Genomic DNA, 25,472 nt, shown 5'->3' with positions numbered 1-25,472 from the left:
GAGGGTGCTGGACATGGAGCCTGAGGGGGTCGGGACACGGGGCCGGAGTGTGCCGGACACGGACCCTGAGGGGGTCGGGACACGGGGTCTGAGGGCTGCCCCGCCAGCCGGAGGTGCCACGGCTGCTCCTGCGGGGAGCTGCGGCTCAGCCCAGCTGGCAGCCGTGAGGGGATGGATGGTCTTAGCCCGTGTGAGGGCAGCCGGGTCCGTCCCTGCTATGCCCGAGCCTGCCAGGCGGCGGAGGCGACACAGGGAGACAGCGTTCCAGAGCACAGTCCCCGCATCGTCTGCCCCGGTTCCCCCGGGGTTTGACTCGAATTCGGAACAAAGCGGCCAAGGCGGGCCCGGGGCTCAGGGCCGGGTGGCAGCGCCCGGCGCGGCCCCTCCAGGGATCCTCCCGGGACCCTCCCGCCCGGCCGCGGGCGCCGCCCGCGCTGGACCGCCCGCGCCACCTGGCGGCGGCAGCCGGAGCCGCAGGCGGGGCCGGGCGGAGGGCAGCGCCGGGATGGGTGCGGGATGCGGGATGCGGGATGCGGGATGCGGGATGCGGGATGCGGGAATCGCCTTCCGGAGAAAAACCCCGCGCCAGACATCGCAACCCGAGAAGCTGCATTCTCTGTCTTACTTTGCTCTGTTTACAGTATTTTTACCGTCAGAGTAAGCTGCAGATTTCTAGTTGTGCCAATCAGTATTTTAAAAGCGCGGTAAGTTTGTATCCTGTGAAACGCGTTTAATGTGCACGTACTCCAGTACCCCCCACTGACTCCTCAGCTCTGCCCTTTGCTCCAGCCCGAAAACGGCTGGTTGGCCTCGTCCCTGCTTCCTAGAGGGGGAAGGATAAGAAAATGTGGTTCTGCTTGAGGCTGGGGCATCTCTGCAGGCAGATCCACTGGGGGGTTTTCTCTGACATGTTCTGAAAGTTTGAATCACTTTGTCAGATCTAATTGGCAATGGAAACATGCGTATTAAATTTTGATTTGAGTCTGAAGCATACTTTTAATTTGACTGTTCCTACTTGCTGAGGTTTTGTTGTATTTGCAAAGCAGCCCTGGAGCTCATGAGGAGGTTTCCTTATGCAGGGAGCTAAAGCAAAGAAGTGTTCCGGTACTGCTGTACTGCTGCTTGGGGATGTCCTATCTATGTAGGGTTAGTCCAAAGTAAAACCCGCTGAGACATCCTTGCTATGATGGTCAGGTCCTCAGTGCCAAATACTCTGCTTTGTGCTCAGACTGCTGTAGTATGCCACACAGAGCAGATGTAGGCATCACCTAAGAGCATTATAAAACGTGCTGAGTTGCCTGTCCTGAAGGCAGAAATTAACCTTGTAGACAATACTGGAGACGTCAAGGAATGTTTTCCCTTGTTGCTGTGCTGTTTTTGAGTAGCCAGCTCACATAGTGGGGAGTATTCATGCCTCTGCATTCCTGAGTTTGGTACTAGGAATACAAGCTGCCATCCCCAGCTGGCTTTGGAGCTGGCTTTGTGCTGCAAATGCTTGTCCGCTGGGAACCAAAAGCCAGATGTGCTTCACATAGTTTCCAGGCAGCACTGATCCATCAGATGACAGTAGCTATTGAGTGCTCTTATGGTGGCCCAGAGACAAAGATGAAAGCCTGGTGCCTGTCAACACCTCCCTTGCCATTCCTGTATGTCTTCAGTTTTCACTTCAGTCCACCTCACAAAAGCAAATGCCACAGAATATGATGTTGCAATGTTAATAACCTTTTATTTTTGAGAAAGAAAATCCCAAGTTTTATAATTTTGAACTAACAGACAAATTTGGGGTACATTGAACTCTGTCAGATATTTTCCTGCACCAGCCTTAGCTAGGAACCCACCTTCTTCTTTAGAAGCATTTTCTGCAGCACTTCCTGGATGATTTTTAGTATGGTAGATGAACAACATTTGAATGCCCTCTCAAGGAAATGTATATTCATGGAGGAAAAAAAGCTCTGATCAACAGCCAAAAGGAAAAGCCTGTAGAGATACCTGGAATAATTTTTTAGAGTGACTTATGTTGCTTCCCAGCTGCTCTGCCTTTAAATTGCCTCTTACCCCAACTCAGGAGCTCCACCAATTGTAAAACCAAGAACTAACCAGTGCCAGATTCAAGTCTCAAAATACAAACCCTCTGAGATACAGGGAGTGAAGGGGTGGAGGGCGGGTTCATAAGAAAACTTCTAAGCATTACTGTAGCATAAATAATATGGCATCTTTCACCTCAAATAGCCTAACACTTCATAAAGTGATATGAGCTTCACTAGTTGCTGAAACACAGCTATTTCTGAAGTGGAACCTGATCTCTCTCTCTCTCTTTTTTTTTTTTTTCTTTTTTTTTTTTTTTCTTTCTTTTAAGCTAGCAGACAGCAATGTTTTAAGGTGGAGAGTAAAGGATAGAATATACAACCAATCATAAATATAAATCTAGGAAGTCTTTGCAAAATGGAAAGATCAAGCAAAATCTATTTTTATTAATAACATGCATCCTGGTGTCTCATAAACTTGTGTCCTAAATTTATAAATGCAGTTCATCTATAAGAGATACAGGCAACTCAAACAAGATTTTGTCCTCTTTCTTTCAGCAGTACTCTCTTACAGGCCTTTGGTAGCAGATGCTCTGGTTCCTTTCCTCTCTTCATTCAGTTTAATGTCCAAGTCCCGGAGCTGGCTGAGGAACCCCGAATTTGGGCAGATGTTTCTGTGAGCACTCACTGTCTTCAGAGCATCCACCAGTGTCATGTTTTCATGGATCATTAAAAAGGCAAGCACTAAAGTTGCTGAGCGGCTCACTCCCATGGCACAATGAACGAACACCTTACCTGCACAAACAAAAAGACACAATAAGGTGAGTGTGCTTTAGCATTTCTAAAGTGGGAAAGACAAAGGGAGGAGAAAAAAAATAGTAGAAGCAAGTTAAGAAAGCCATGCTGACAATCAGTGGACCTTCATGCTTTCAGGAAGATCACCTCTCAGGCAAGGTGGTATTTCTGACCTCCTGCATCTAATTTAGGCTGAAGATTGAAATAGTTGGAATTTTCTGTGGAAGGAGAAGCTTTCTGTGACTAAACTTGTCAGGATCATTTTCTGTGGAAAAAAAAAACAAGTTTTGGCAGAAAAATTTGGCCCAGCCCTGACTGTGATCACTGGCAAGTCCCACAAACTCTGTGGGATAGTCTGCCTGTAAAAATGGAGTTGTAATTTACTGTATCTCAGCAGCCCAGTGTGAGCTATAACTGAGGATTTAATAAAGCACTCCAGTGAAAGCAGCAGATTCTGCAGCCAGTCAGAGTCAGAGCAAACTCTGGAACAAATGGAAATTATGATAACTAGGCCATAATCCAAACTGTGCTGACAAAAATTCAGCAGGCTGCAGGTCAGGCTCGTAGTTTTTGACTTAGTTCATTAACTTCTGCTGCTTCTCTAGCTTAATAGACAGGCTGAATAAAGCTCCAATTCTGTGAAGTACTTGAGCGTGTGAAGCATTCGAGCCAGCACCGAAGTGCCACTTCTCCCACAGGGAGCAGGAGCAGCCTGCAGGGCAGGATCCCAGCTGCAGCCCCTGTCAGTGTGTGAGGGCTGGGAGGGATGTGTGGAAGCACACAGATCCTGCTGATTCCTACAGGATGGGCCCATGGGGCAGCATCTACAGTGCCATGACCCCTGCGCTTCCCTCTACTCTCCCAGAGCTTGCCCTTCTTTCCACCATGCTGGGATGGGGGCAGCCAGTCTTCTGCAATTCCTGGGGACCTGGCGCAACCACCTTCTCTGCAGCACATGGCATAGGCACCCTTCTCCATCCTCTGCTCAGTGGTTCTGCATGTGCTGCCTTGAACCATATGCTGATTCTGAGCTCTGTTGATGCCTGTTACTGCAATGAAAAGTCATTTGGCTTGTGTTGAAATTTCCACCCAAAGCTTATTTTTGCTTCTCTCTTACCTCCTGGAGAGTTTAAGGCCTTGCCTATGAAATTGGCAGCATCATAGAAGAAGGTACTTAAATCGAAGGAAGGATCATCAAATGCTTCTACTCCATAGTACTCTATTTGCAGATCTGCATAATATTTGGCTCCCGTGTTGATGCTATATGGTCCATCTGCTGCATTAAGGATATGAGTAATGTTGAGGCTTTGAAGTGTAGTTTTGCTCCTAGCAGCCCACCTGTTGAAAGACATGAAGGGCACATTGGCAACGCTCCTAACATTCAGCAGAAATAGCATGGTTTAAAGTTAGTGCCTGCTCCCACTGTGGAAGGATGCAAGAACTGCATCCTGCTTGCAGAGGAGCAAATTTCAAATTTCAATAGTGCTTTGTGCATGAAAAATGTGATATGGAGGTATAGAGAGCAGCAGGAGCACATACTTACCAGTGGGATACTGTCAGTTAAGCAAATGCCTCCCAGCAGTTAATCCCTGGGAATGTGGCTCACTGTATGAAGTGGTCAAGATTTTCCTTAAATATTTGTTTAGGAACTTTTGGAGCTAATCTCTCATTAATAGTGTGCCTGGTCTCAAGAGTGAAAACTCACACAGATACAGGAACAGCTTGTTCCCAATTTGGACATGAAATGGATGAAGTGAACCCCACTTCCCACCATAAACTAGGACTATAGGCATTCTACAAAATTCTGAACCTTAACTGATATATTCATGAGGAGGAGGAGCTGGGAAAAATGAGCTAATGATCTAGATACTCTGCAGTAATCCTATGTGAAGGAAATACCAATAAATATTATTGGTCACAAGAATAAGGTATTTGCATGAAAATTCCTGTTTGATATTTTCAATTTTATCATCTTTGAAGGAAAGCTTGGATTTGGAATGTCAGCATCACTATTAGACAATTCATTTGGATCTTCTTCCTTCTGGGTCTTAATCTTGCTACTCCTATTTGAGTGTTAGGGCTACTGGCCTCTTGTCTGCTGCCTTAGAGCAGTTTCCAGGCCACATAATGCATCTCAGAATTGACATCAGTTTGACATAGGTTCTTTGAGGACTTTAGTCTAGAATGCAAATAATTTTTACTCTGTAAAATGCATGGTGGCTCAAAGAATATAGAAAACCAAGTCAGATATGCTGCGAGTAAGTCACCATTTTGCATGTCATGTTTTTCTTGACATGCAAGCTCTTTACATCATCAATTTTGGAAGCCTATATCACAAAAACATTCCTGAAGACCCAAAAGCTGCTCCCCAGGGTACCACACCCTTTCCTCCTCTTCCTCCTCCTCTTCCTCCCAGGGACTGATAACAGCTTAACAATAGGACCATATGTTCTTACGCATCTCCCAGGTAGATATTTGGCCAGACTTGGTCCACATGATTATCAGAGCCTCCTCTGAGCCACAGGAGCTGCTGGAGATCTGCTAGTGCTGGTGTTTCATAGGAAGTGCTGCTAGTCAGAGATGAAGAGTTTCTGGTGTGAGGCATCTTCTGCTTCCTTGCATGCACTCAGGCTGTATCAGAGACAGCTTTTCTAAAATGAATTGAAAGGAAATTTTCATACAGAAATACTATTCCCCAGAAAGTTGACCTGTTCATTACCCTTCAAATAGGATTACATTATTAGAACTAGTCTGTGCAGCAGGGCCTCCAGGTGTTGCTAAAAGCATCCAGAGAGCAGGACTGACTCAGGGGTAGGACTCTACTGGCATTCTAATTTCTCCCAAGAGAAAGCACCATAAGATAATGTGATTTAATTTCTTGTCAAGTAACACTGTTGGTAAAGAACATCTGTACCTGAATGCAGACTGGATGACACTTGTAGGCAGAGGTACCGTTTCTCTTTTTGTTGAAGAGCTACCAGAGTAGCTGTGTATGCTTAATTTTGATTAGCTAAAACCAGAAGTTTCTGAATGCATGATTAAACTAACTTATACTTACAAAGCTTCTAGGGCCAAGGTGAAAATCATAGGATGTATATGTGAGAGCCATCTGTATGTGTACTCACATATAAACAGTGTGTATTTACAGTTTTATTTCATGTATAGTGATGTGTTTAAACACACCTACATGTATACATACATGTATACATAGGAAAGGATTTTCACATGCATATATAAGCATAAATATACATGTCTGTATGTATAGAAAGATAAATGGAAAAGATTTGAATTAGTTTGTTCTCTTTCAGTTGAATATCCCTGGATTCTTAGCTATACTGGTATTCTTGTGCTTGTGTCAATCTCTCCTCTGGGAGCTGTTCCACTTTGTATAAATAACGTGATAGCTACTTCCCTCCAGAGAGGGGCCATTTCTCTTGTCTGAGGGGCAGGGTACTTACCCAGGAAGTGAGAAAAAAAGAGTGTTTTTAAAATTATAGTGCTAAAAGTTCTGGTATTGTTGTCCTGTTGAGAATCCCATCTAGGGCTCCCTCACAGGTCTGTGAGATCACAGACCTGTGAACCCTCACAAATCATGCAGTGGAATATGGGCAGCCCTTTTGCAATGCTGTTTGCTGGTTTAGACCCAGCAAGCCTAGGCCAGATGGTTCAGCTGGAAGCAAAGCTCAGTCAAGAGCAAGACTTCCAAGCAGTCCCTTTTCTGAGACTTTAGAAATATCTCTCCTGACTGTATCACATTATCCTGAATTACTGTTCTTGCCCCCTGAAAATATTCATGAGCTTTGTTTTGTTGCTTGTTCTTACCAGAGTCATAATCAGTGTGGAAAGCACACTAGAACTCTTCCTAAAATAGGGTAAATGGTGTTTATTCTGAGATGGCATCAGCTTTCATTCTAATGCCTGATTTCCTAAATCTAAAGTTTGGGTTTATTTTCTCAGCAATTTTAGAAAACAAGTGCAGATGGGACCTTCAGAAGTCATCTGATCTATCCCCTGCCCCACAGCAGCAGCAGCCATATGGATGTTGCTCCTAAACAACAACTTTGTCCACATATGTTATTTTTAACAGTGTAAGCTGATTTGGGGAATAGGCAGAAAACAAGGGATAATATATTTTTGCTTTCAGAAAAAGAAGTGGAGTTGATGTGAGACATATTACTGAACATGCACGTATATTTCTGTGACCTCAGTCTAAATTTGCTTCCTTTGCCCCTTCCTCCCTCCTCCTCCCCACAAATGTTAAGTGCAGTTATAGCTTTTTGTATGTTCCAATAAGAAAGACGTCTCCCTAGGGTAACTGCTTAATAAGCAAGATATGAAAAGCACAATAAAAATGATGGGAGGCATAGGAAAAAAAATGACTGGTTTTACTTTTAATGATGGAGGAAAAGAACTGCAGGGAAGTAGAGAGAAATACAGAGATAAAAGCCTATGGATTTTTCAGGTCAGATAATATAAGTTCAAGAGCTTTGGTAAAGCAGTATGTTGTGCAATCCTAGCCCAGATTAGCATGAAGAATAGCACAGAAACTGTGCACTGCCCTACAAGTTTTACTGCCTTGTGAAAGTCATGCCCTGTTTCCAAGAGCTACTGCCAGCATCTTCATGATGACCTGTTTGTACTTTCACCGACACAGAACGTTAAGCTGAAGCAGTAAAAGAAAATCAAGAATAAGATAATACAGCTTCTACATCAGGAGATTCATAAGACCACAGGCTCATTTTCGAGGAGTGTGGCTGACTCTGAGTTGCTGCAAATGCTTAAGGACTGAAGTTGTGGAGCAGATGGATACCAAACTTTCACTTCTCCTAGACCATGCTGCTTTAAACTTCTATTATAGCCTCCCAGTTAGTTACAGTAATGGAGATGATGAGCAAAGAGAATTAGATTGTGCAGCCTCTTGTTCAGCACCTGACTTTGAGGAAGTTCTCCCAGAACTGAGTAATTTTGGTGCCAGTGACACTTCACAGTGACTCTGGCCTTTGCAACCAGGGAAGTGTTTTGCAACAGAGCTCCCTTTCATAGAGCAATCCTCTTTCCAAAAAGTGTGCCAACATTGTTTTATTCACATGCCCAATGTCAGACAAGTGAGCTCGTTGTGTCAACACAAGAATGGCTCCTAGCCAGAACACCACTCCCGCCTGCTCTATACTGGCCTTGAAATTGGATTGCTCTGCAGGGCCATCAGGGTAGGAAATAGCTATAGCAGATCATTGGAACTAATGAGGAAAGCAATATGAATTTTTTAATTGAAGGCCAGGGACTTTTGTGAAGGTTTCCCCCCATCTTCTACTCTAAGATACTGCAGAGGTAGCAAAAGTGCTGCCACTGATTACATTTCTCTAAGCTTCCCCCTCTGGGTGGCTCCTAGAAGCTGCTCTAGTTGGAAGCAGTCAGTGACAGCAGGAGGGCAGGAATCCCTGTACCTGAAGGAAAAATTTCTGTCTTATAAGGTCAATTTCAAGGTTTCCCTTTCCCTTTCCCTTTCCCTTTCCCTTTCCCTTTCCCTTTCCCTTTCCCTTTCCCTTTCCCTTTCCTTTCCTTTCCTTTCCTTTCCTTTCCTTTCCTTTCCTTTCCTTTCCTTTCCTTTCCTTTCCTTTCCTTTCCTTTCCTTTCCTTTCCTTTCCTTTCCTTTCCTTTCCTTTCCTTTCCTTTCCTTTCCTTTCCTTTCCTTTCCTTTCCTTTCCTTTCCTTTCCTTTCCTTTCCTTTCCTTTCCTTTCCCTTCCTTTGCTTTTTTCTGCTTTTTTCTGCTTTTTTTCTGCTTTTTTCTGCTTAGAAATAATAAAACAGAAACAAACAAAAAATTCAACCTATGAGAGACTTTTGAGGCAGACAGAGATTTTAATGGCAATGCACAAAATACAAGGGAGCACACAAGTTTTACTGTCTTGTCATTCTGCATCATTTCCCAAACACCTGGAGTACTGGGGTACATCCCAAATGGCCAGGGCCAGCTTGGATCCCTCTCTGGGCTGTAGACTCTGGGTTTCCCCAGTGGTCTAGGAGGTGCCCTGGAGGTCCAGGCTGGAGGAGTCTGTGGGTGACACTGCCTGGCTGCAGGGAGCACCCAGGAGGGGCTGTGGATGACTCCTTGCTGTTTCCATGCAGCTGGGTGCAGCTCCTGAGGGACCCAGTCATGCCAGCACCTTGTCTACATCAACCTAGTGAAGCTTTGTATCTCCACAATATTGTCCAGCCACTTAAATACTACAGTCTGCAAAGCTTTTTAGTCTGATTTTTGGTTTGTTTGGGTTGGTTTTTTTCCCCTTTCTTTCTCTATGGTGGAAACAATTGCCATTTTCTATCGAACATCACTGGCAAAAAATAAAAAAATAAAAAACCCACACAAACCCCCAGTGACTTGAATTGCCTACAGCATTTAATATATTTGTGTTGCATTTGCAGATTCCAGTGGAAAAAAACCCAGCAAAGTTTTGGGGGTAAAAATACAAACACTCTAATGTTGTAGATATGAAATAGTTAATTTTGTTATTTCAAAGAAAAACCTTACCATTTCCATTTTTCTATTCAGTTACTTTGTTTTGGAATTTGTTCTCCTGCATCACATAAAACATATTAAAACATTACAACAAGGTGAAATCACTTGTTCCTGGTTGAGAAAAATACACTTTATTTAACTAGAAATGAACACAGACTGAGTAGCCACCTATTTGCCTAGCCCAAATTTTCAGTTCTGTAACAGGGCCTCCTGCCATTTTGCCATGGTGTTCCCTTGTCTCCTCAAGATGGAACTGAGCTGTAGAGAGATTAAATGAATGTCTGGAATCCCAAGAGGAGTCTGACAGGGCATTAGTTGGACTCCAATCATCTTTCCTCTTTTCCTTTTGCTAGCACCTTCCTGGCTGGCAGAGCTCTGCTGTGGTTATGCTGATAGCCCAGATGGGGACAGGTGTCTTTCAGTAACAAGTCCTTACATGAGATTATTGAGAGCCTCAGGCACAGCAGGGCCTGTGGTTACTACAATAGCATAAACACCACCTAGCAATAACATGATACAGAAAGCTCCTGCAGCCAAATATCCTAAATTCCCTGTAACAAAAAACTGACAAACTAAATGGTTCAAAATACCAAAGCATGGGGTCAGAACATAATTCATGTGGAAGGGAAAAAAATTACAAAGCAGCATCTTGATGCATTGGAAAATCCCATCTACTCTGATTTTTCTTCTCTTTTCTCTTAGCAAGCATCTCTGCACTCATCTTTTACACTCCTTGCTCTTTTCTCTTGGGGAGTGTGCAACACTGTAGCGCTTTGTTCTCCTGATGGAAAATTCCAGATGGAAAGAAGTATGTTTCACAAGGAAATGATCTTGTTGGTGGAATTAATTTTTTAGATACAGTAATGTGAAATATGATCTTCCTTTTTCTTAAGAAGACCCAGTCCATGTCTCTACACTTGGGTCAGAATCTGACACTAAGAGAACCCAGGAGTCTCTTGAGGTAGAGCTGAAAGCTTCGTGTGCAGAAACAGGCACATTTAAAAGCAATAGCAAAGTTAAAACAGCCAGATGGGAACCTAGCAGGCAACCAAGAGGGGAACTCTCTGTTTTCCTTGCAAGCCTACAGGGGCTTGTTTGCAGGAATTAGAATCTCTCACCAGCGTTTCACTGCAGCTCTAATACCAAGTGGTATTGAAAATGAGAAGCAGGTTATGGCTGATGGTTTAAATGAGGTACCTATGGGAATTTAGAAATGAGATCCTGGACTTGTCTTGGTGTAGACTGTGCACATGGCAGAGCAATATTGCTTTCTTGGCTGACTGCATCATATATTATGGCCTTTTATTTTGCCCACAGTCAAACAGCAGGGAATAGTAGAAGTTCATTGCTCCAGCTCACTGTTCAAACTCTGTTCTGCCTCACCAGAGGCAGTGCCCCTGAATAATGGAAAGCAGAATCAGTCCCTCAGCCTCAGTGCGGGTACATGTTCAATGCAGCACTGCATAAATGCTATTGCCATTATTTTGGAGTGAAGAGAAAAGCAGAATGTACAATTAAAGCTCTGTTTGGTTCAGTTTTTAAGAGAATTTACTACCTGGGAAAGATGCCAGATCGAGGGTTCTGGAAAACACAACCCACCCTTTAACCACAGAGTCAGGAAAGAGCAGGAGCAGCCATCCAAGGCTTCCCCCTTAGCCCAGCCCAGCTCAGATTGCAGATGCCCCTCACCCTACACTGGCAACTGTGTTTTACAGGGTGGGAGAAAATCTGAGTCTTCACACCTTTTCACTACTTGTCCCCCTCCTGACATCTCCATTCACATCCGACCTTTTGCCCTCTGCAATTCTCCAGACTGAGCTGAAAGGTACCAACTTCTGCATGCAAGGAGCCTGAGCTGAGCTGGAAAGCTAAAGGCTCCTTCCTCTGTGAGCCCTCCTGTTCCTGCACAGGGCTGCCCATGGGGCTGTGGGGGCTGCTGCTGCCCCACAGGAGCTGTGGCCACCTGGGGACGGCAAGAGTGCAAAAGGCCATTTCAGTAGAGGAAGCAATCACAGGGCATGGCAGGCACGAGCAATCAGCCTCAGGCAGGGCTTGGACAGCCATGAGAGCTCTGGTGGTGAGGCGGGTCCCAGGTGAAGTGGGAAGACAGGGCATGACCAGGCACAGGCATGCAGGTGGAAGTGGAGCCCAAGCATCTCAGCTCAGCTCAAGCATCTCGGCTCAGAGGGACCCCGAGTGAGGCAGGCAGCAAGGCCTCCCTGCAGCCCCATTCCAGGTCACACAGCCACTGCTGTCCTTGGGCAAGGCAAGCCCCCAGGAGGGGCACAGATTGCTGAGCTCAGTGGGGTGAGCTTCACCTGTGCCTTGCTAATTTTTGGGGAGAGGGTACTGCCTTACAGAAGCACTCCTGGAGAGCATTTCCTCTTCTTTGCAATGTAATAGAGCTGCACATACTTTCCCAAAACTCTTGTCATTCCAAGAGGGGAGAACCTTTGTGTTGCCCCCCTCCTGCCTCCCCCAACCCTCCTATTTGAGTCACGAAGCCAAGGAAGAAGCACTCGCCCACGCACACGGCTAAGGCTGCAGGAAAGGATGGCTTAAAAATGGAGGCACTGATGGAAAAATGGGGAGTCCTGCTGGCAGTGACAGGTCATGGCTGTGGCATGACGCCAGCTTTTACATCTGCAGCTTTCAGATTTAAAAGAGATAAAAAAAGAAGTATTACCTTAGCAGCTGGCATCTCTGAGCTATGGAATGAACTATCCCCAGCAAGACAGCGCTGCCCTCCACAGGCTCCTAGCACAATTTCCAACTGTCTGTGGATATTTGTAGAGCCTAGCTAGGGTGATGCTTTCCCCTTTATTTCTCCTCTGGGGTGTTCCTGTCTGGGGTACCACAGTTAGGTATTCAAGGCCCCCAAAGCTACTGATTCTTTTGATGCTTCTCAACTGTGCTCATGCTTCTCCCTGAATTAAAATTGTATAGTCTTAGGTCCTGCTGCCAGCAGCCATAACTCTGCTGTATGCTGTAATAGGGGAGCACACAATCACCATGCAGCTAACTGCTTCTAATAGTAGAAACTTCACTCTAATCTTATAAAACGCCAGTAATGGAGCAGAGAGGCTGTGGAGGAGCTTAGGCAGAAAGCTTTCTTGGGCAGCTCATGCCCTGAGGGCAGAGGAGCTGCAGCTGCAGTGAGAGCGAGAAAAACAAAATGACCTTGATATTGATAACAGTTCAGTGAGTGCTGTCACAGCCAGTGCTGTGCCAAGACTTCATTGGTGTCACAGGCTGTCGATAGGTGTAAGTTATGGGCAGTTCTGATAAAAACGGTGTCAAAGAGGCCAGACTGAGAGAGAGAAATAATGTCTTGAAAGCTTCAGGAAAGACAAACAAGGATGTTAATATATTGCTATTAAAAAGGGCTCCAAAGCACTCGCACTTCTGCAGGCAGTATGGATTTGTGTGACTGTGGATTAAAGGGTTTTTTTTCATCTCCTTGATTTACTCCTAAAATGATTTTTATCTGACTGCTGATGTCAATACAAAATTGACAATGCTGTCAAGTTTGCAAGATTTCAGAATATTTGAAGGCATGAGAAAGGGATTTTGATATTCCTCAGTAGTTTGGCAGGGGTAGCTTTGTGCTGTCTCTCCCTGCACTTTTAACATAAGCAGTGAAGTGCTCTCCTTGCTTTGCCTTTCTTGAAAGGGTACATACAAAAAAGGCACCTTTTTCTGAGGTTGACAAAGCTGTACAAATTCTTTGCTATGGAATCAAGAGCAAACTTCAAAACTCTGCCGTGGAAGATCTATTTTGGCACCTGAGTTTTTCAGGCATATCATAGAGCTTTCCAGAGACATTCTCAGCTCTGTTGGGGCAGAGTGGAATGTTTTTTCTTTAGATTTTTTTTTCAACTGCTGACTTTAAAAACGTTATTTGATTTTTATTAAGTCATCTTTTAAGAAGATCGTGATCATGTGTCACAAAGGAATTGACCTCTGATCAACACATGAGAATAACTAAAAAGAGATATTAAGACATAGAACTGGGATTTCCTGTCTCTTACAAACTTTTTATTATGTGTCTGATGGTCCTAATTTTTTACCCTAAATTAGAAGAAATAAAACTGTGAGGAGTTTTCCTATTGCAGCTCCCTGGTACCAGGGTGCCAGGTAAATCAGAGTGAGATAGGAACTGCCTCATCAGGGGCTGTGGGCAAAGCAGGGTGTGCAGCTGCCTCTCCAGACTGTGAGGGGTGAGGGGTCAAGGGCAGTGGGGACATGCTGCTGCTCCATGGAATGTCCATCCCAGGGTCACTGGGAGTTTCCCTGCCTGCAATATCTGTGAGAAGCAGGCAGCACTGTGCTGCCCTACTCCTGAGACTGGGGCTGTGTGAGCCTTGCAGTTGGTCAGGCAGGGCAGAAGCAAGGGTTGTTTTGTGCCAGCAAATTTTTGGAGAGTATTTTCACTTTATCTTGCTGGGTTTTATGCAATTGTTTTTCTAATTGTGTTTCATGCTGTGGCTTGGTGAGGACTGTAGATGGATGGCAAGGCTGGTAGGTAAGGTGATGGAGGGGAGAAGAGCCTCCAGCAAAGCAGCACCTCAGGGCTCCCAAGAGGGAGAGTTGAGCACAGGTAGAAGGAAGCAGCGAGGACATGTCCTTGCTGGAGGTTGTGCCTGCTGCAGGTGGTTTACAGCAGACAGTTTGGGAACACACCACAAATGTAATGGTCTGTTTTCCCAAAGCAAACCTCTGTGCCTCCAGCACAGCCTTGGGAAGGCTGTCCTCTGCTTGAGAAAGTTGCTGCGAGCAGGAATGCATTAAGGACTGCGACATTCTCAGGTACAATGGCAATGGGAGCCACCCGTGAGCTATAAATAGCACTAACATCCTTTCTCTCCAGTGCCTGGCATCCCAAGCAGTCATTTTTGCGGGTGCTTGTGAAAATGAGCAAAGCTTTGAAGAGCTTTTATTTACACTCTCTTTGCAGGCTGGAAATTTTCTTAGTAAGTAGTAGCTAGTTTCCTCTTACTGGCTCTGAATTTTGCATTTTTTAAAGGGAAAATACTGGCATTTTTTTTCTTTTTGAATTTTTAAAAATTATCGTGTATAATTTTCATATTTTTACCTCAGCTATGTGGGGAAGAGCTATTGTGGCAAGAGAGATGGGATCAAAATTATTCATTTTCTAAAAACCCTCTGTGCAATTGCAGGAGAAGAGAAAAAAACCCAGGAACCTAGATTATATAAATCCTTTTTATAATAAATATAATAAAATATATAATATAAATAATAAAATAAATATTAAATAAATGCATTTTAAACAAAATAATGAAAATATTTTGGTTTAGAATTAAGCAAACAATGCAGCATGTTTGGACAGGTTTTGTGGTGTTTACATTGAGAGACCAGGCAGCAATAGTGGTTACAGTAAAATGAAAAGCTTTATGTGCCTATCAGACAAGATCTTCCTATGGTTTGATAGGAAACAAAGACAGCTTTGTTAAGGAGCTATGAAGACCAAGAGCAACACTGGCAAAAAGGAACCTTTTCAAAATATTTAGGGTTCACTTGATAAAGTTGTCATAACATAATAAAGTCTCAACTGTTATGCAACTTTCCTTTTGCTCTTTATAGACAGCAGAAAACACAAGGTCTACAAAACAGACACTTTGCTCTGGGATAACCAAAGAACCCCCACTACAAGATCAACTAGTGGAGCTGGAAGAATTAGTCAAGCTCTTAAATATGCAAGAGCGGCTGTAGTTTTTTGCAATGATGCCAACTAATCTAATTATAGATTAGACTTTTACTGACAATCCTTGTCTTAGGCCAGTGGGCTGTGCTGCTGTAAGTGAAACGCTGTGATTTTTCCTGCTGCCACAAGATGGCAGGAAAAAACAATGTTGGGGAATTTAAAAATACAGAGCGCTGGGCATGGCAGGGCGGAATACACTCCTGGCCGGCATTTAAAGGGAGAACGTACAAGAAACGGTGCGTGTTGGACGGAAGAAAAATGTGAAAAGTACGGAATTAATTAGATCGGTATTGACCTGGCTGTATACATCAAAATATCTACACTGTATCCTTTCCCATGCAGGTTTCCTGTGTAAGAAAAGCCTGTGACATTGCTCATTTTTTCCTGTTTGGCCTGGTTTTGTTCTGCTGGCAAAATCTGTTGTACTAACCAGTCCAAGACATAATGCACTCACCTAAAGTAAAAAGCAGGGTGATTATTTTCGTCTTTTATATTGTCTTTTTCCAGATATGGTTCTCTTCCCATTCCCTGTTCCATCAGCCGTGGTAGAAAAAGAGCCAAGCTAGAGGACACTGCTCTGGCTTTTGGGAAGAGAGGGAGACATGGGGGACAGCAGGGCAGGAGGGCATGCCTGGGTGCTAGCAGGGTTGCACTGGGTTGCTGGGCTGGGCAGTGGGGTCAAATCAGTGTCCCTGCTGCCAGATCTCCTGGGAAAACTGACCCTTCTGTGCAATGGGTGTCACAGGAGCTGCTGGGGCTTTGCAAGAGAGCTGGGATGGAGGAGTCTGTGCTGCTCATGCTCTCTCCCCAGCTGCTTCCACTTCAAATACTTTTCTTAAAGGAAATAAACTCTCTACATGAACAGAAATTGGTTTGGAAAGTACAACCAGACTGGCTGGGGGCTTTGAGTTATCCAAAGGCATTCCTGCTCAGCAGCCAGTGTGGTGGTTCCCCTGCATTCTTCTAACAGATAAAAGAAAGCTGTGGAAAACTCCCAAAGATTATTGTGTGTCAATGGCAATTACCAGGAGCTCATTAACTGGTAGAAGTTAATTCTGAATGGCAGCACTAAGCAGACCTGGCTGGTCCTGGCCCTTGCCCTAGTCCTGGCACATCACTGCTCCCCAGCATGGCCTGGCCTTCCTTCACTTACACATCCAGGAGGTTCATCAGTAGCGTTTGCAGTTCGTGAGGGGACAAAGCTCTTGGTCATGGCAGCTGTGCTGCCTGGTGGCTGTGGCCTCCACAGAGCTTCCTCTAGCACCAGCCTGCTCCTCACCATCCAGCCTTCCTCCTCACCATCCAGCCTGCTACTCATCATCCAGCTTCCTCCTCACCATCCCGCCTTTCTCCTCACCATCCAGCCTGCTTCTCACCATCCAGCCTGCTTCTCACCATCCCGCCTTTCTCCTCATGCTCCTCACCCATCCAGCCTTCCTCCTCACCATCCAGCTTCCTCCTCACCATCCAGCTTCCTCCTCACCATCCAGCTTCCTCCTCACCCATCCAGCCTGCTTCTCACCATCCAGCCTGCTCCTCACCAACCAGCCTTCCTCCTCACCCATCCAGCCTGCTCCTCATCATCCAGCCTGCTTCTCACCATCCAGCCTGCTTCTCACCATCCAGCCTTCCTCTTCACCATCCAGCCTTCCTCCTCAGCTATCCATTCACCTTTCTTTCTCACTCAGCCTTCACCCCTTGTTTTCTTTTTTTCCCCCACAGCCTGAGCTAACCTCCTTGGAACTGATGGAGGCAGTTGTTGGGGGTGTGAGAGCAATTAGGGACTTCTGTGCTAGGACCAGTTCTTCTGTTCAGTCTGTAGTAATTCAGAGTTAATTAAAAAATATTAATTAAAAGTATCAAGTGTTTTAAGAAGTAGCCAATCTGTTGAAAGCCAAAAGCTGGAGGATATACAACTATCCTGTTTCTTATGCTGGCTTCCTCTAAACTCTGTTCTGGCCTGATGGAGAATGAATAACTAGCCAGCCCTTCAGCCAACTTTGGCTCTTTTTCCACCTGCCTTATGAATGCTGTGTCAACATTACTCATTACTAAATACTGAATTCTATAAAATGGGCACCAAACATCCAGAATCTGCCTCCAGGCTGGCCATATATTTGTCCCTAAGAACCAAGATTCATTTCACAGTGGCAACATGGAGGAGAATGACATGGCATCAAGAGTGAAGAAGCAAAGGCAAAATGCTTAAAGCAACTTGCAACTATTGTGGTGATGGGGAAAGTGATGATATGGATGCCCATCACCTGGGCAGGAACACCCTGAGATGATGATAACACAGATCCCAATGCCTTCACACTTTTCCTTTCCAGATTCTGATCCTACTTGGATTTTTAAGGTGTTCTTTCTTGTATTGCTTCTTTTGGTAAAATTACTTTGGTCCCAGCTTGGTTCTGCAGTTAGCAGCTTAATTTTGTGAGGAAAACAAGTGATGGAAGGTCTGTAGCTGCTGGCAACATCACAGGAACACTGCCAGCATCCAGGAGCCTTCTTTTGCCCTTTGGCTGCCCACCTCTGAGTTATGGAGTCCCATCTGGTATTTAAAGGTAGATTAAACCTTCCTTGAAATTAATAGGTTAAACTGAGCACAAAATTACTTTGAATTTAGTTCATGCAAGACATGCTGCAACCTGGGCCCTTTTTGACAGGCTTTCAGCAACTATTCATCTAGGTCAAAACAGCTCCAGGGTATGCCTAATTCTGCTCTGGATGTGAGGTGAGCAAGCCTTTACACATAGAGGTGTTAGTAGATAAGTGTGTGCAGGGAAAACAACACTCTCTAGACACCTGTTCCCCTTTGGTGCTTGAAAGGAAAATCCTCCCCTTTCAGCACTAAAGCATTAACTACAAGTGTCAATTTGCTATTGTTTTTAGCAAAAATGATAGTGAGAAACCATTTACCAGGTAGTTTATCCACAAAGCAAAGGCAAATTCAGGGCTGTCCAGGAATTTGAAACCACGGGGTAGAAGGGATTTTCTATTACTATTCTACTGGATAAAGGGATTTTTTTCTATTCTATTCTACTGGGTAAAAACTCAGTCTGAGTTTTTAATTTTTGTTCTGTTGAGCAAGTTGTATATGCCTGAGAGGGAGCAAACACTTGTGAATGTCAGCTCTGAAGGGAGAAACCCCCTGCACAAGTGACATAATCCCACTTGCAGAGCTGGATCAGGTCTTGAGAGGGCTACACTAATCTCTGCTCTCCTCCTGCCACTTTTCACTATTGCCACAAGTAAGAGATTGTGATGGGTCAGTCTTAACCCAAAAGATCTAATCTGATCTGAAATACAGGGGCCCATAGCTACATGAGCTTAATTGGGCCTTTCTCTCTGTTTCTGAGGTTGTCAGGCACAGGAAGGTGGTTGCTGACTGTTGGAACAGAAAAATGTGTCACAGAGCTGAGGTGCTTTTCTTATCCTGACTTACTTAATGTCTGTCCCACCTCCTTCTTCCAGGAAGATGTCTGTCATGCCTGTCCCATTTTCTGCCTTGCTAGGGTCATAAACAATAGTGATTACCAAGTAACTTCATCTTGTCCCTCTATTAGCTTAACCATTCCCTTGATGTATCACAGACTGGGTGACAACAGGCAAGATCTCTGTCATTAAAAACTCAAACTCCTTCTGCTCTCAGAAGTGCTGGTATGGTGACAGAGCTCCCCTTACACACAGGCAGCCTTGCCTTCTGTCTGGTTACATCTCCTCCAGGCAGGATGGTTCATCTTGACTTTACAGCTGCTTTATGTAGCTACACATGCTTTCACAGCAGGATCTATCAGCACCAACCACCCTCTTTGCAGGGATCTGGAAGAGTGCTGCCTTTTGGCACAGGAGTGAGTCTGCTGCCCCAGAGAACTTAAAGACAAAATCCTGGCCAAAGAGGGAACCATGAGAACAGAGCTAAGGTTATGACTTTGTAAATGTTTATCTTCCGGCTGTATTGATGTGTGGATAATAAGATAACCAGTCTCTTACAGGAAACTTAAGGCAGGTTAAACAACAGAGGGGCACACAGTAGTTTTCTTGAGCTGCAGCACAGAGCATGTGCAGGGCCTTACCATTCCCCACTTGCCACCTTTGTGGCTGATGGATGCTTTCATGCAGTGTCTCTTCCTAAGTCCTTCAGATCTGAGCTCTAAGTATGGTTGATAAAGCTGTGCTTCTCCTTTTTTTTCTAAAAAGAATGGCTTTTCCTTTGTACTGTTTGCATTTTGTCATGCTGCTTTAGTTCACTCACCGTTTTCCTCAGTTTGGTAAAGAAGCTGTCTGTGAAAACAAGAATGGAAAAAGAAAGAATATTATCAAAGACAGGTTTTTTTATATACACAGGGAAGAGATGTTTCAAAGTGAGTCTGTCAGGTTATGGACCTAAGTATTATTTCTGCCCTTGAAAATCTTTCACTTACAGTGCTTAATTGGTCTGTGCAAATCCATTGCCAAAGAGGTAATTGGCCATTTTTATAGAAGGATCAGAAACAAAAACACTCCAGGCTATTGTTCTAAAAATTAAAAAAAAAAAAAAAAAAAATGGAATTATGGAAAGAATATGTTTCAGGGCATCACCCAGCCTTTCTTGAAACTGCAAATTCACTTGGTGAAAACAGCAGCAGACACAATGAAATGAGCTGTATATGAAGAACTGAGATCTCAAATGTGATATTATGCAGAAGGTAAAGAGTCTGTACTAAATAAGTAACAGCTCAACGTGTTACCAAGGGTGCACTTTGATTTTGATGAATGTTAAAAGAACCTTTAGCCTTGAAAATAAAGAGGATAATTTCTCTCTAGGCAATGGCTGCTCGTGAAAGCCATAAAATAAGAGCACTGGAGCCCTAATTTTATAGTGCTTTTTAAATGATTTTCAAATGGTCCAGCTGCTTTGTGCCACAATAGCACAAGGCAGAGATATTTACGCTGGCAATAACAAGCATGCATCAGCCTGCCCGAGCTGCTCTCCGCAGGCAGCCTGCGGGAGGCGAAGCACTCGTGGAAAGATGGTACTTGCCAATGTGGATTGATCACAGTCACACCATGGTCACAGTGATCCCGGGAAGCCGCTCTTTCCACCCGACAACTTGATTGTTTTCCTTGTCTGTGTGCTGCCTGCGAAGCACAGGATCTGTGGCTGGCAGTGCCTGTTCTATTTTGACACTTGAGAGCCTGCCAGCAATGTGTGCCTCTAAGGCCATGCTGTCCTTGGCAGACGTCTCTTTTGGTAATTAGGAGGGCAAATTCGCCCCTGGGTTACCCTGCTGGTTTGGGGTGGGAGTTTCCACAAGGACTAGTGTGGCCCCTAGCTTTAGTGTTCTGATGCAGCACTGCATTATCTTCTCCAGAAACGCATGCAGGTGGCAGGCGAACTCTGGGCAAATGCAATGGAATTCTGCTGAGATCCTGAATTGCCATTTTCCCCAGGTATTTTACCTCTGCATGTTTCAGACTTCAATATAAAACTACAATTTATTTTCCAAGAAAATGCTCTAAGAGAACTACCTTGGGGTGGTCTAGCTTAGCTTGCCAATTTGGGTAGTCATTGCAACAGTTCAAAAACAAGTTTCAATTTTTTTCTTTACAGTCCCCTCTCCTTGGTGAGACATTGACAAAAGACAAGGTACTGGGAGAAACCTGTCTTCTGAGCCAGCAGAATAGGCTTAAACAAGCAGTTCCTTTATGAAATAGTCCATTAAAATCAAATAACTTGTCTCTTTCCATGTTCACTAGTGCTAGAGGCACAGCACTGTTCAAGCAATAAGAATTTTGGTGGGAACAGGGAATTTTGAGCATGAAAATAATGTCTAATTTACAGCTGAAAATTTATTACATTTGCAGAAATTCTCAGGTCCATAAGCTGAGACAGAGCTGGGCAGAGGACATGGCAAGAAGAAATTACCTCTGGAAAGTCCTCAGCCATTGAGCATCTGTTGTCACCAGGGTGAGAAAACCGTCTCCCATCTGGGTGACTTCCTGTATGGGTTGGGCAATATTTTCCCTTTTTAATTTGCTGATCCCAATCAGCAAAACAGGTTAGCATCTTTTTGTGTGCAGGGATATACTTAAGAGCTTTAATTTTAAACAGGGGCCTATTTTCTCTTGGAGTTTAGTTTTAAGAGTTTTAATGAGCAGAATGGACAGCAAATTAGGAATGTATGTATCCATAGGAGATAGGAGATCCAGAGGAGTACCTAGCATATTTGCTGCCTTTATTAAACTGGCTGACTGAGGAATGACAGGAGCATGCAAAATTCAGAAACGTTCTATACCCTAAACAGAGGAAAAATAGATTTGATGCCAAAGCTTCAGGTCATGTTCCTTTCACCTTTATCTCATATTCAGATTGTTTGTCTGACATTTCTCTTTGTTGCTTTGTGTTCTTTTAATTTCATAAGAGTTTAGAGTTTGTATGGGTATGTAAATCCTGCAGCTTGATGAAATTGCTCACAACTGGATAACTATTTGGATCGCATTGCCTAGAGGAAAGTGGCAGAATATCATAAGGTAAGCCAGCATAGGGAAACAGATCTGCTTTTTCTAAGAATACAGCAATAGAGATTTTTTCTTTCAAACCAGAAAGGAATACACATAGTGCTGTTCCAGGCTGCACGGAATAGTGCTGTGGTCACAGATTGCATAAGTTTGTACTTCTGCCTCACTCACATCGCATCTCATCTCATCTCTGAGAGATCCAATTTACAGCAGCTGAGATAAAGTAGTCTCCAGGGTATTATATACAGCCCTTTCATAAATCAAGAACTGCTTTTTGTTACTAGAGATCTGAGTCCAGAAACAGAGGAAAACATGTGGCATTAGGCTTTGTCAATGGCCAACTGGCATGTCTCTGCAATAGCTCTTTGCAGCTTTTGGCCGTTTCTCGAACTAGAAAGTAATTATTTTGTTGGGTATTCTGACAAATCAATACAGAAAAATGAAAAAAAAAAAAGAGTTGATTTCTGACTGAGAGCTCAGAACAGCCTTCCCTTTTATAATTACTTTTCTTTTTTCACTCTTGCTACAGAAAATACATTCTGATGATTACCAGTACACCATGTGTGAACCTTGCCACTGATGCAGATATGGTTTTGTTGGTCACTCCTAATCTCTCAGGATCCTGCTGTTTTCCCATGTGCCAATGAAGACAATGTCTGTAAGTGGGTAATTTGGCTTACCCAAGTGGTTGAGTGACATTTAGTTAAGGCTGCAAAAGTAATTTGTGATTGCTTAATGTGAGGGCTGTGTAAGAGCAGCAGTTTTCCATCCAGACAGGGACTCACCATTTGCCCTGGTTAATGCACACAGAATGTACAGAAACGTGCAACAAGGTCAAAGTCAATTGTGTCTTCTGTAAAAGCTCATGATTACAAGTACCTCAAGTTCTCTTGTTGCCTTGTAATGTATTTCTGTCTGTAGAGCCCAGTGCCCACCACACTCTGAGACATTTTTTCCCCTTTGAGAGGTGTAAGAAAAAGTAAGGTAGTGGAATAATGGTAAATATACTCATGGTAGTAGAAGAATGGTTCTGAATATACTCATAATGTACCTGGAAATGCAGAATTCCAAGTTATTTCACTTCTGAAAAGAAATAACTTTAACAAGTTTTACTGTCTTTAGTTGACTACAATCACATTAAGGACTGCTGGCCCAAATACCCTCCAAAAATTCACTTCAGGAGGTAACTCAGGTCCTTCTATAACTGGATTTGAAATATGTATGTGGAACACACTGATGTTTTAGCATAGCTTGGAACCATTTTGCCTCAGCCTGTAATAACTTTACAATGTTTCTTTGCTGCAGTGATATTAGCCTTGCTTATACTCTCCAGTTAATAAACCTGCCTGCTTAAGACCAGCATGAAGTTTGACTTCTGAAGGATATTTTATATATTGTGCCCTCAGCTGCTTATTATGTAGCACTTCTGAAAACATTGTACCTTTAAACCCGAAGGGTTTAAATGGCTGATAGCCAGACAAATATTTAATAATCAGTTTGTTGACAGCTTCAAAGTCCTCCAGGATGAAAGCCATCACATGAAGCCAACCATCCCTACTTTAAGATATATTTAACTTGTTTAAAGATGCTGAACATCAGATTTCTGATAAAGGCGTAAGGAGAAATATTTCTTATAAAATACAGCATTAATTCTAGATTGATCTTTGATTTCCAAGTAGCTGCTCAGAAACTGCACATAACTGGTTCCAGGGAAACAAGCAGTGACAATATATGCTACTGTTCTGGGTTATTTTAGCTCTGGCACAAGTCCTGATGCTGGAATGGGTTTGCTCAGTAACAGAAACATCCTCTGTTTATTAACTTCACTGAGTACTGGGTTGGGCCCTAAATGCACATACTCTCTCTATTCCCCATTTCTATCTCCTGAAGATCCTATGAAACCTTATTCTAGGGTGTTGTTCCTATTTGTTTATTGATGTTGGCACAATAAAGAAAATTCTACCTGTAGTACTTGATCGACTTCCAATTTCACTGTTTGCAGTCTGTAACTCATATTTAAGCTGATATTAGTGATCAGCTGTTACAACAACAAAGAAACCTGTTTACATTTTTATTTCTGTTAGCTGAATGTTCTCAAAGTTCATCTTTTCCTTACTACACACACACACTGTTGTTGTCTATATACTTTTCCATTTTGTTCCTCACCATTTTTTCCCCCTACAAGATAGAATGTGATTGAAAGAAACACCCAAGAGTAGTTTGGCAGATGTATACTCACAGACATTAAAAGGGACTCTTAAAACAGCACTTAAAAGGTCTAAATCTGTCTAAAACCAAATGTTGCTGTTAAGAGAACACAATTTCAGTGATTTTTGTCTTAAATCTTTGCCTGTCAGGGTCAATTCTACAAATCCTTTAATTCTGCACATGGTTGTAGCATGTAAAAGAGTTAATTTCCAAGTGTAGTTGCAAGGTTTAACCGGTAAGGCAAGGGTGGGTTTCCCACTCTCCTGGCCAAGGCAGAAGCTCAGCGAAGCACTGCAGGTCGCTGAGGCACAGCCCAGCTCGGAGCAGGGCTCTGCGCTGCTGGGTGTCCCCAGCTGCTGTGCACAGGGACACCTGCCTGTGCCACACCCTGCCTGCCAGTGCATGCACATCAGGAATTTGTAAAACCAAGTTTTGTAAATGCAGATTATTTCCTCAACATCACCTAGCTCGTTTTTTTGCTTTGTTGTTTCACAGCTAAAAGAATGGCCACTTTTAGCTGTAATCAGTGGGCAGTCAGCAGGGTTTTTAGTTCCCCCTGCTTCTCTCCGGGAGGAATTATTGTAATTTCTAGCTATTTCAACAAGTTTGCAACCTGATGAGTGTGAAAAAACCCTTGTTTTGGCATAACATTGGGCACTAGGCATGTTGAGTGCAGATGATTGCATGCTTCTTCTATGCTGCAGAGTGAAATACCCATCTGCAGTTTTCAGAAATAGTGAAGTCTGCTGTCATTCAGAATATCCATAGACTTGTCAGAGATTTCAACTGCAAATCAAGCTGTCATATAAACAGCCAAAATCAGAATAATTTTTAGTGTGAAAATTCTCTTTCTAGTTAAAATTACACCAAAAAAGTAAAAAAACCCCAATTATTATGCAATTTTATGGCTGCTCAGGATCATGAATGTCTTGCACTTTGTATGGTAAATGCTGTAGCATTTATAAAATCTGTATGTTACAGAATTATAAAATAATACAAAGCAATAAAGAGAGTCTAACTCTCCTTTTAATTGATTTTCTGTGCAGTAGGTTCTTTCTTTAATGGGTAGTCCTTTTGCTTTCTTCTGTGCTAATCTTAAGTCTATTTTAAGGCAATGAAGATTACCAATGCTAACTATATAAAGCTGGCCAGCAAATGTTAATGACTACTGTATTCCCCAGCCCTTCAGAACAGCTCAGCCTCAAATAACACTTACATATTGCCTATGTAGAGATTAGGCCACTCTTCACCCACGTGATTTAATTCCACCTTGCAGCTGTCCAAAATATCTGGCAGTTCCTGGGCAGAGGGAGTGCCAGGCTCAGAGCATTCCTGGGCTGGCAGGGTCTGTCTTCAGGTGCTGAGCCCTTTGGAGGCCTCATGCAGAGTCAGGCAGAGGAGGGAGGGCCTGCTGGAAGCCGCTGCTGTGGAATGCACAGGGGAGGTTTTTGCTGAAGCAGGCTCTTTCTGCCGCTTGATGTTCCCAGGCAGGTGGCTGACTCTAAATACAGCTCGCGCCTCGACGCCTCCCTGGATTAGCTCAGCACCATGTCCCTGATGCAATGGGGAACAGACAGAAAAATGAACCTTCTGCTCTAAGTGGATCTTATGCAAAAAATGCTACTCCTGTCCTCACATAAGCTATGGTCCTGTTCCTGCCAGCACAGAGCTTTCCTTGTGAAAGAAATGTCAGTCAAATGC

The 25,472-nt window shown here is 43.7% G+C and overlaps 1 protein-coding gene across 4 annotated transcripts; it reads right to left on the bottom strand.

Moving 5' to 3' along the window:
• Positions 1 to 1,702: 1,702 nt before the first annotated feature.
• DUSP13B (dual specificity phosphatase 13B) lies at positions 1,703 to 25,472 on the bottom strand. 4 transcript variants are annotated; one of them, XM_056495422.1, is made up of 5 exons: positions 20,086 to 20,190; positions 19,318 to 19,346; positions 5,276 to 5,470; positions 3,937 to 4,157; positions 1,703 to 2,819 (listed from the first exon to the last, which is right to left on the bottom strand). In XM_056495422.1, the coding sequence occupies exons 3-5, from the start codon at positions 5,422 to 5,424 to the stop codon at positions 2,593 to 2,595; spliced, it is 597 nt and encodes a 198-aa protein (XP_056351397.1). In that variant the 5' UTR covers positions 5,425 to 5,470; positions 19,318 to 19,346; positions 20,086 to 20,190; the 3' UTR covers positions 1,703 to 2,592. The 4 variants fall into 4 exon arrangements, with proteins under 4 accessions (XP_056351397.1, XP_056351398.1, XP_056351396.1 ...); XM_056495423.1 differs by lacking the exon at positions 20,086 to 20,190 and adding an exon at positions 19,487 to 19,579; XM_056495421.1 differs by lacking the exon at positions 20,086 to 20,190 and adding an exon at positions 24,988 to 25,472 and having other exon boundaries at positions 1,716 to 2,819.

Source organism: Oenanthe melanoleuca, chromosome 6 (assembly GCF_029582105.1).
Source record: "Oenanthe melanoleuca isolate GR-GAL-2019-014 chromosome 6, OMel1.0, whole genome shotgun sequence".
In the NCBI taxonomy this organism is placed as follows: Eukaryota; Metazoa; Chordata; class Aves; order Passeriformes; family Muscicapidae; genus Oenanthe; species Oenanthe melanoleuca.
Note: the sequence above shows the minus strand (reverse complement) of the source record. Positions and strands in the feature narration are given on the sequence as shown.

Excerpts from the sequence above, each read along its gene's own strand:
- DUSP13B (XM_056495421.1), bottom strand. The coding sequence starts at position 5,424 with ATGCCTCACACCAGAAACTCTTCATCTCTGACTAGCAGCACTTCCTAT. Across the intron at positions 4,158-5,275 it reads AATATCTACCTGGGAGATGC|GTGGGCTGCTAGGAGCAAAA; the intron begins GTAAGAACATAT and ends GTCTTTCAACAG. Across the intron at positions 2,820-3,936 it reads GGCCTTAAACTCTCCAGGAG|GTAAGGTGTTCGTTCATTGT; the intron begins GTAAGAGAGAAG and ends TTGTTTGTGCAG.